At 39.7% G+C, this 10,639-nt stretch overlaps 1 protein-coding gene across 1 annotated transcript; it reads left to right on the plus strand.

The window, feature by feature from the left end:
- Window positions 1-6,472: 6,472 nt before the first annotated feature.
- LOC126492175 (E3 ubiquitin-protein ligase Topors-like) lies at window positions 6,473-8,551 on the plus strand. Its single transcript, XM_050128355.1, has one exon. It carries the CDS (start codon window positions 6,473-6,475, stop codon window positions 8,549-8,551), a length of 2,079 nt encoding a protein of 692 aa, XP_049984312.1.
- Window positions 8,552-10,639: the final 2,088 nt, after the last annotated feature.

Genomic DNA, 10,639 nt, shown 5'->3' on the forward strand with positions numbered 1-10,639 from the left:
TTTATTTATTACAATTAGACTTAATTATAATTCTGAATCTGATGATTTACAAATTTTACACATTCTTGATAGAAGTTAGGCCTTATCTCTTTCATGACTGCCTTTCCTTAACTTCATTGTTCCTAAAATTCTTAAACCTTCTCTTTTTGTTTTCCTTTCAGTTTGTCTTTCTGCCTCTCTGATGTAGTCTTTGTAGTGGTTTCAGACCTCTACTCTACTATGACAACAACTCTATTTAGTTGTACTTATACTGTTTGATATAATTAATTTTTTAAATATTTATAATTTGTATTTCTCTTAATTTTATTTGGCTGTGTTTAAAATCCTTCTGGACACACATACAAAATCCTCAAAGCATTTTGAACTCTTTAATTCCATCTAGTTCATGCATTTTCTGATTTTCTTAGGAACCAAGTTTGTTGTCTATTTTTCCTATAGGCTTATTCTTAAAACAGTCTATTTCTTGTTTGTTACTGGAGGACTTGCTGCTTGTTTGAGGCAATACTAGGTATTGAAGTTATGGCCTCACATATGCTAACATGTGTTCTACTAATGACCAATATGCCCAACCTTTTTGTACTTTTAATTTTGGGACATGATCTTAGCTAAATTGTCCTGGATAGACTTGAATTCCTCTGTAACCCACGTAGGCTTTGAACTCCTAATTCTCTTGCTTCAGTCTTCCATGTGACAAGGATTGCAGGACGGCACCAAGCTTGTTACTGATTTTCAGCTGTGAATTCATTTATGGGAATTTTACCAAGAGACTCAAGTTTCTGTCATGTACTCCTAAGAGAACTTGTTTGGCTTTGCCAATTAGAGCCGCTGTAAAATTAAAAATGAATAGTCCTGTGGCCTTTCAGAAATACATTCCTTGAATTTAATCTGCAAATATCTTGACTTATTTCTAGTTTTAAGTTTTCTTGCTGACTCCTCTCTTGGAGATTTTTTTAAAACTAATTTCTTTTAACATATCAACATTTGGATACACAGACTGAGGAAGGTGTTTTGTATTGGATATTCAACCTCAAACACCACCTATTCTTTGACCCCTGTCATTTTTAGCTGTCAGTTCTGACTATCAGAACGGAAGCTCAGGGACACCAGATGTGGGCAATGATCAGTGCTCACGTCCCTCTCTGGATCCCAATATGCTCTTAATTGCTTTACTTCTAAAATTTTTTTTAAATTTCATTTTACATTCCAACCACAGTCTTCCCCCTGACCTCTTCTCCTGCCCCTTCCCTTGCCTCCCTCCAAGCCCACCCCACATCTACTCCTCCCAACGGATAAGGGCTCCCATGAGGAGTCAACAAAGTCTGGCACAGTAAGTTGTGGCAGGACCAAACTCCTTCTCCTGCATTAAAGCTGAGCATGGCATCCCACCACAGTGAATGGACTCCAACAATTTAGTTTTTGCACCAGGGATAGATCCTGGTCCTACTGCCAGGGGCCTCTCAGATAGTCTAAGCTTCACCACTCACTGTCTCCTACGTATGGAGGGTCTGGTTGGCCCCATGGAGGCTCCACAGGGGTCGGGCTAGATGAGTTTCCATGAGATTGGCTCAGTTTTGTCTGTAGATTTTTCCATCATGATCTTGACTTTGCTTGTTCATTCCCTCTTCCCTCTCCTTGACTGAGTTCCTGAAGCTCTGCCTGGTGTTTGGTTGTGGTCTCTGCATCTGGTTCTACCAGTTACTGGATAAAGGTTCTATGATGGTAGTTGGGGTATTCACCAATAGGGATAGGCCAGTTCGGGGACCCTCTCCACCTAGGTCTTAGCTGGGGTCATCCTTGTGAATTCTTGGGAATCCCTAAAACCAGGCTTCACCCTTACCCCAAAGTGGCTCCCTCTATCAATATCTCTCTTTCATTTCTCTCCCACTTCATCCCTCTTCCTCCTCCACCATCTCATTCCCGCATGTTCCCATCTCCCATCTCCTCCCCTTTACCACTCCCCACCCACCTCAGTTTACCCAGGAGATCTCATCTAATTCCCTTTCCCAGAGTGATTCATGTGTCCCTTGTAGGATCTTCCTTGCTTCTCTGGAGCTGTGGATTGTAGTGTGGTTATTTTTTTGCTTTATGTCTAACACCCACTTCTGAGTGAGTACATATCGTGTTTGTCTTTCTGAGTCTGGGATACCTCACTCAGAATATTTTTCTAGTTCCATCCATTTTCCTGCAAGTTTCATAATTTCATTTTATTTACAGCTGAGTAATACACCAATGTGTAAATGTACCACATTTTCTTTATTCAGTCTTCAGTTGAGGGCCATCTAGGTTGTTTCCAGATTCTGGCTATTATGAATAATGCTGCTATGAACATTGTTGAGCAAGTGTCCTTGAGGTATGATTGTGCATCCTTTGGGTATATGCACAGGAGTGATATCGCTGGGTCTTGATGAAGATTGATTCCCAGGTTTTTGAGAAACTGCCATACTGCTTTCCAAAGTGACTGTATAAGTTTGCACTCTGCCAGCAGTAAAATAGTGTTCCCCTGACTCCATAGCCCCCACAACATAAGTATTTCTGATCTTATCCTGACAGGTGTAAGATGGTATCTTACTTGTCAGAGTCATTTTGATTTGTATTTCCCTGATGATTGACGATGGTGAGCAATTACTTAAATGTTTTCAGTCATTCAGTCTGCTGAGAATTGTCTCTTTAGATCTGTATCCCATTTTTAAAAATTGGATTATTTTGTATTTTGATGTCTATTTTCCCATTTTCAAAAATTGGATTATTTTGTATCTTGATGTCTATTTTCTTGAGTTCTTTATATATTTTGGAGATCAGACCTGTGTCAGATGTGGGGCTGGTGGAGATATTTTCCCATGCTGTAGGCTGTCATATAGTCTTATTTACTGTATCCTTTGCCTTACAGAAGCTTTTCACTTTCAAACAGTCCCGTTAATTGATTGTTGCTCTCAATGTTTGTGCTACTGATGTTTTATTTAGGAAATAGCCTCCTGTGCCAATGTGTCCAAGGCTAATTCCCACTTTCTCTTCTATCAGATTCAATGTAACTGGATTTATGTTGAGGTCCCTGATCAATTTAGACTTGAATTTTGTGCATGGTGACAGATATGTATCTATTTGAAATTTTCTACATGTTGACATTCAGTTTTGCCAGCACCATTTATTAAAGATGCTTTCTTTTTTCCATTATACCATTTTGGCTTATTCGTCAAATATCAGGTGTCTGTAGGTATGTAGGTTAATGTCAAGGTCTTCAATTTGATTCCATTGGTATACATGTCTGTTTTTATGTCAACACCAAGCTGTTTTTGTTACTATAGCTCTAGAGTTTGAAGTCAGGGATAGTGAGGCCTCTGAAAGTTCCTTTGTTGTATAGGACTGTTTTGGCTATTCTTGGTTTTTTGTTTTTCCGTATGATGATGAGTATTATTTATTCAAGGTCTATGAAGAATTATATTGGGATTTTGATGCGGATTGCATTGAATCTGTAGATGGCTTTTGGTAAGATTGCTATTTTTATTATGTTGACTCTACCTATCCAAGAGCATGGGAGATCTTTCCATTTTCTGACATCTTCAGTTGCTTTTTTTAGAGACTTAAAGTTCTTGTCATAAAGGTCTTTTACTTTTTTTGGTTAGAGTTACCCCAAGGTATTTTATATTTGTGGCTATTGTAGTGGGTGATATTACTCTGATTTCTTCTCAGCACATTTATTATTTGTATGTAATAAGGCTACTGATTTTTTGAGTGAATTTTATATCCAGCCACATTACAGAAGGTATTTATCAGCTGTAGAAGTTGCAGGGTAGAAATTTTGGGGTCACTTATGAATTTGGAACTGAAGCCATCTGGTCCTGGGCTTTTTTTGTTTGGGAAATTTTTAATGACTGCTTCTATTTCCTTAGGGGTCTATGTAAATTGTTTATCTGGTCTTTCAGTTTTAGTATATGTAACTTATCCAGATAGTTTCCACTTCTCTTAAATTTTCCAATTTTGTGGATGTACAGGTTTACGAAGTATGAACTGATGATTCTCTGGATTTCCTCAGTGTCTGTTGTTATGACCCTCTTTTCATTTCTGATTTTTTTTTTCAGTTGAGATATTTTCTGTATGTCTTTTGGCTAGTTTGGATAAAGGTTTGTCTATCTTGTTGACTTTCTCAAAAGGAATTGATTCTTTGTATTGTTCTCTTTGTTTACCCTAGTTTGGTGTGGGGGGTCCAGCCTATTTAGTGTTCTATAAATTTCTTGCACCCCCATAAGCATTTCTTTCTTTAGGTTGGGAAAGCTTTCTTCTATGTATTTATTAAATATATTTCTCTGCCTTTGAACTGGTATTCTGCTTCTACCCCCATTATTCTTGGGTTTCACCTTCTCATGGTGTTCTAGGTTTCCTGGATGATTTGTCTTACGACTTTGTTTGCTTTAGTGTTTTCTTTAACTGATGAATCTATTTCCTATGTCGTATCTTTAATGCCTCAGATTCTCTCTTCCATCTCTCGTATTCTGTTGGCTATACTTGCATCTCTATTTCCTGTTCATTTTCCCACATTTTCTGTTTCCAGAATTTTCTCAATTTGTGTTTTCATTATTGCCTCTATTTCCATTTTCATGTCTTGAACTGTTTCCTTTGCCTGTTTAATTGCTCATTCTCAGCTTTCTTTAAGAGATTTATTGATTTCTTCCAATTTTATGTTTGTTTTTTCCTCCATTTGTTTAAGGGAATTTTTCATTTCCTCTTTAAGGGTCTCTATCATCTTCATAAAGTTATTTTTTAAGTCATTTTCTTCTGCTTCCTCTGGATTGGGATGTTCAGGTCTTTCTGTTGTAGGACTACTGGTTCTGGTGGTGCCATATTGTTCCTTGGGTTGTTGAATGTATTTTACATTGCCATGTACCCATCTTCTCCTCCAATTGGTGCAGTGTCTGTGCCTCTTGGCCTGATTGTTGCAGTCAGTGTTTGTGCTCAGGGATCCACTCTTGAACCTATCTGTGCAGTCAATGTTTGTGTCTCAGGGAGCTGCTCTTGGTCTTCTCTGTGAAGTCACTGTCTGTGTCTCTGGAAAACACTGAAGATTGGGGGATGGGTGGGTTTGTGGGTGGAGTGGGGCTTGTAGATTACTGGGTCCAATGGAGGGGTACTGGAGCAGCCTGTCTGCAGGAGGTTTGCCCTTGGGCTGACCTGGATGGTGGAGGAACCTGGGGTTTTGGCCCAGAGCCTATGGCCTAGAGACTGGACTTGCAAGGATGGGTAGGTTTGAGGACAGAATGAGACTTACAGATGACATGGTCTGATGTGAAGGTGTTGGGGCACCTTGCTTGCAGGAGGCTTGCCTGCTAACCAGCTAGTGTGGCTTAGGCAGGTCAAGGAGGTGCCTGGAATATTGTCCTGGGGCCTAGGACCTAGAGACTGGCTATTCAGCTGGGAGGGTGGTCACCCACCACTTGGTCTGCTCTGTGCAGTTGCAGTCTGTGTCTTAAGAATGTTTTTATATATCATCCACACAGATGTATATATTAGAAGTGTAATTTGTTATTCTTAGTGCAATTTTTTGATTCTAATTTCAACTCATTAATAATGCCACTAAAATCAAATAATTAGTCTCTAGGAACCCAAACTAGGTTTCATGGGACTGAAGATTCTTCTGCCTCAGCCTCCCTAGTTTTAGTATAGTAAGAGTGAGCCACTATGCCTGACTGTCCTGGATTAAAAAGTATTCCATATTCCTGTATTTAATTTAACAACATATTCAACCATCTCCTTGTCTTGGTAGGTGTTAGTCTCCTCACTTCACTTGAATGGATCCCTAATATTAAATACAATAATAATGCACCATTCATTCAACATATCTCTCACTGAAATATACTTATGTAACTTTCAGCTTTTGTCACTGCCATTAAAACTGTCAGTATGTGTTAATTTCTTATGTAGCCAGATTAAAAACATGTGGAAATGCAAGGTCAAAGAGCATGATACTTACATTTTAAAAATGTTTTTCAATTTTTTTGAGATTATAATTAATTACATCATTTTCACTATCCTTTCCTCCCATGTATTACTTTCCCATACTCTCTTCTCAGTTCGTGACTTCATTTCCTTTAATGGTTGATACATATTCTTAAGTAAGCAGATACCGCTTGCTCAGTCTGTATAATGTTACTTGTGTATATATGTTCGTGGGCTAATGTTGATTTCGTTTTATTTGAATTTGCTTTTCAGAGCATGAAATGCTACTTTGAAAAAGAAAGAAGTCAATATGCCCATGTGTCCACTGCCTTATAGACACCGAGTTTCCTGTGCATGCTTTTAATAATCTTAGAAGTAGTGTGTCTCCTAACTGTATTCCTGAATTTATTCCACAGAGAGAGAGGAATTTATACAAATATGCCTGGAGTACTTTTAATGATATTTTTCCTGCCAGATGAGAAACTGATTTGAAGCAATGTTTCTTCCCCAACATTCAGTTCAGAAAATAGAATCTGTTCAGCCAATGGCAATAGAGCTCTCCTCGGACTGTGAGTGCCCAAACTGTTTGGGATGTAGTCAGAGTGAGTCTGACTGGAATTCCCTTGTCGGAAAGAGGGAAGATGTTGCATCACTCTCCAGACCAAGTAAGAAATCCTCACTCTCTCCCATCATGAAACGCTTTCTTTCCCAGTCTTGTTCCAACAGCCCGAAGAATGATAACAAGGAAGACCCTGTGTTTCTCCCTTCAGAGGAGGAAAGTTCTATGGGCTTCTCTCAAAGGCAAAATCTCAGCGAGACCCCAAAGAACACCAAACGGAAAATCAAACCATCGAGAGAGCTGACTATCCAAGAAGTACTGAAGAAGTTGGGAGACCGTGGGAAGTTTCAATCGTACTCCAGGTTCTTGGGACACTCTAAAGACCACGTGATTGTGATGTTCAGACGAGCTCTGTACTATTCTGGAATCTGGGTAAAACATGTCCAAGGCTCTAAATTGGAAAATCACTTTTCAGCGAATTATTTCAAAAGAAATCCCAGTAGCCTCCACCGGTTGATCCCTTGGCTGAAACGAGAACTCACTGCTGTTTATGGAGACTATGGCTACACGGTGAAGAATATTCTAGCTGCCATTCTCCATAACATGACCAAATTCGACCTGGAGAGTGAATCTTTCGCTCACCTACTGGAGCCTTACCTCCTACAGCATACCTGCCACTTTCTGCATGAGTTCATCAGTTTTGTTCATTCGTCTTACGACGTGGAGACCTATGACCGGAGCGCCGTCTACCAGTGTCCTCTTTCAACGTGGGAGAAAAGCGAGAGCTTTATTTCCGCTCCAGTCTTGTCTTTGCCTGACGATCTCTCCCTAGTGATATCTCAGCAAGGAGCAGAGCAGTCAAAGAACACCCAGGCTCAGTGGAACAAGACTGGGAAGAGGCCTCTCTCTGACTTGAAGCAGTTGCCTAACGGCAGTTTTTCCGCACAAAGTCCTACAGCCTCAACGACCCATCAGAAAACAGCAAGCAAAGTCCATACTTGGAACAAAGACGAAGGGGAATTAGATGATTTCAAGGATGTGGTTTGTACGACCAATTTGTTACTGGACTGGGATAATCTCAGGGGAAGCGTCCCAGGCACAGACGTTCAAGAGAAAAAGACAGAAAGCCCGGAGCTGCTCCCGGACCGTGTTGAGGACCTGCAGAAGAGTGGAGCCACTTTCCACGCCTGGAGAGCAGCAGTGGATTCTAATCGAGTTCCACCAAGAAAGTACAATTCAAAGGAAACAGATGTTTTGAGTCCTGGCCAACAGGTACATTATCAGAACAAAGAAATAGAAAAAAAGAAAAAGAAGCTTGAAGGACCTTCACCAAAGGCTTTTCAAAGATTGTCTAGAGAAAGAACCCAGATAAACAGCAAATCCAGAGAAAGTGATCTTTCTATGAATTGTGTCTCTGGAAATGTCCCCTTGCCTACTAGAAATGGTAAAATGCCGGTTTCTTTTACAAAAAAGAAGAGAAAGTCCAGCCAGTCTTCTCAATCTATAGAAGCTGGTTCACACCACAGTACAAGAACCCAGATACCATCCAGTTCCAGGAGACCCATATCCAAATCCGGGTGTGCCGGGCCCAGAAAGCAATCCATAAGCAGAGATCAGAGTAATCTCTTTTTGAGGGGAAGTTACAAAAGCAAATGCTTCACCCAAAACACACATGGTGAACCATCAAAAGGAAATATGAGCGGCGGTGAATCAGCCTGCAGGATTGCATCTTTGACCCCAGTCCACCAGGGCAAGATTTGTTTACCTGCTGGGAGGAGACAAAGCTTCACCTCTCTAGGCAACTGTGATTCTCAAACTAGAAGAGAATGTGGCAGTCTCACAGGCCTACAGACTGAGACATATGTGTCCCCGGGTCATCAGCAGAAGAAGGGAAAGAACCTACTCGGTAAAGCTAGGAAAATCGGGACACTTGGGCCCCTCAAATCCAAATGCCAGTCTGAGGGTTCCCAGACTGCAGCAGAGTTCTGTGTTAAATTGGGGGATCTCAATGATCAAAGACCAATGAATTGTCAGTCTAAATGTGCAACTCCCAGCAGAAAGTAAAATTTAAAAAGACAGAAATTGAAGACTTCAGAAGTATTCAGCCAAGAATGAATCTAAAATAGATAGCAACAGAAGCATAGAGATATTAATTGTTTTGAAAGGCAAATTAGTCTAATTAGACAAGGACCAGGGCTCTTTGAAAGTATGGATATAATCTGAAATATATAAAAACATTAATTTTAGCACTTTGTAACTAGAACAAAATATCTGATAGTTAAATTCAAAGTCTTATTGAAGACATATATTAAATTATTTATGTACATAAATAATATTTCTGTCTCCTTTTTTGTAAATGAGTAGAATTCCTTGATATTTTTTACTTGGACCCTGCATAATGGCTCAGTGAGTAGAAGCTCTTGATGCCTGGTATCAGTCTCCTAGACACACATGGTAGAAGAAAAAAAACAACTCCTACAAGATCCCCTCTGACCTTCACAATTACATCATGGCTCAAACATGCCCTCTTCCCAACATACCTTCATACACACACAGAGAGAAAGAGAGTTGTAATTTAAATTTTAAACAAATATTTTCCTTCTATTTTAGTTTTGGGTTTAACAATGAAGATTGGCTGCCCAGATTTCCCAACACTGCAAAGCTTATATCAATAGTTGGAATATAAGTTTCTTAAGAAAGTTATACATATTATATATGTTGCTAAGCATGTGATGTGGGATTCCCCTCTATGCTGTGAATACCATTGGTTAATAAAGACATTGTCTTAGGCTTGCATAGGGCAGAACAGAGGTAGGTGGGGAAAATTAAACTAAATGCTGGGGAAAAGGAAGTGGAGTTGGGAGAAGCCATATAGCCATCAGCAATAGACATGCCAGAACCTTGCCGGTAAGCCACAGCCACGTGGCAATACACAGATTAATAGAAATGGGTTAAATTAAGATGTAAGAGTTAGCCAATTAGAAGCTAGAGCTAATGGTCCAAACAGTGATTTAATTAATACAGTTTCTATGTGGTTATTTTGGGGTTGAACATCAGGAACAAACACGGGGCCTCCTACTACAAGCATGCATGTGTGAGTGTGTGTGTACTTGTGTGTCTTTCTCTCTGTGTTGTATTTCAGAACTAGTAGAATTTCATGTGCCTAGAAAATATGACAAGACCACTCTCTTAAGATATATACTTGTCTACTATATATCTAGGGTCACTCTGTAGTTACCAGCATTTCAAATCCATTTTAGAAAGTAGTTAAAATAAACATCTCTAAGATTTTTTTACAGCCTTCCCCAGAAATCCTAAAATGTAGCTATTTTAAGTCATGTATTTAAGTAATTCTGATTTCTCACTCACAGACACCTGGTCCAGTGACAGTGAGGACACTTCCGACAAAGTATTTTGCCCTTAGCCATGGGATTTATGAGACCAGTGGTGACTGGGAGCCTGTATGTCCCAAGAGTATTCAAACTATTTTGAAATAAGAGTGTTTCTTCCTCCCTGGTGGCAGTAAAGATTGGACACTGCCTGGAGCTAAGTTCATGAGTTTGTGAAGAATGCAGGTTTAAAGTGAAGGGGAAGAAAGCGAGCAGAGAGAAGAGCTGGATAAGTCAGAGAAGCAGGACCTGGGTCTTTTGAACTGGCTTTCAACTGCTTTTCAATTTGAAGTTTTCACCGAGTTTTGTTTAGTCAGTATGCCACATCTCTGAATCCTTTATAAAATCAGGACTTGGACTGAGTTATGCACAGGTACATGGCATAAGCAGACACACAGGGAATAGGAGCCTCAAAAGGAAGGTTTTCAAGGTCTCTTGTGCAGTCCTGGAAAACGTTTAGGAATTTTTCTAGAGGAATTTAGTGGAAATGGCTACCAAGGAAAAGAAGTGACTTTAAGTAAAGGACTCAAACGAAAATGTCTAAAACTTTCCACGTAGTGTAGCTCCTGAGAGACACACTGAGAACGAAAGCTGCTGCCAAACTAAAAGGAATGAAATCAGATTTCTGACTCATGGCTGCTGGTTTCTCAGTAGTCACGAGGCTCCTAGAGACAGCACAGGACTCCAGATGCAAATTTATAGGCTTTGGGATTTTTTTTACAGAAATTTTAGAAAACATACATTAGCATTAATATTAATTATG

This window comes from Alexandromys fortis, unplaced genomic scaffold (assembly GCF_014885135.2).
Source record: "Alexandromys fortis isolate MF-2015 unplaced genomic scaffold, M_Fortis_MF-2015_v1.1 scaffold_301, whole genome shotgun sequence".
NCBI classification, from domain to species: Eukaryota; Metazoa; Chordata; class Mammalia; order Rodentia; family Cricetidae; genus Alexandromys; species Alexandromys fortis.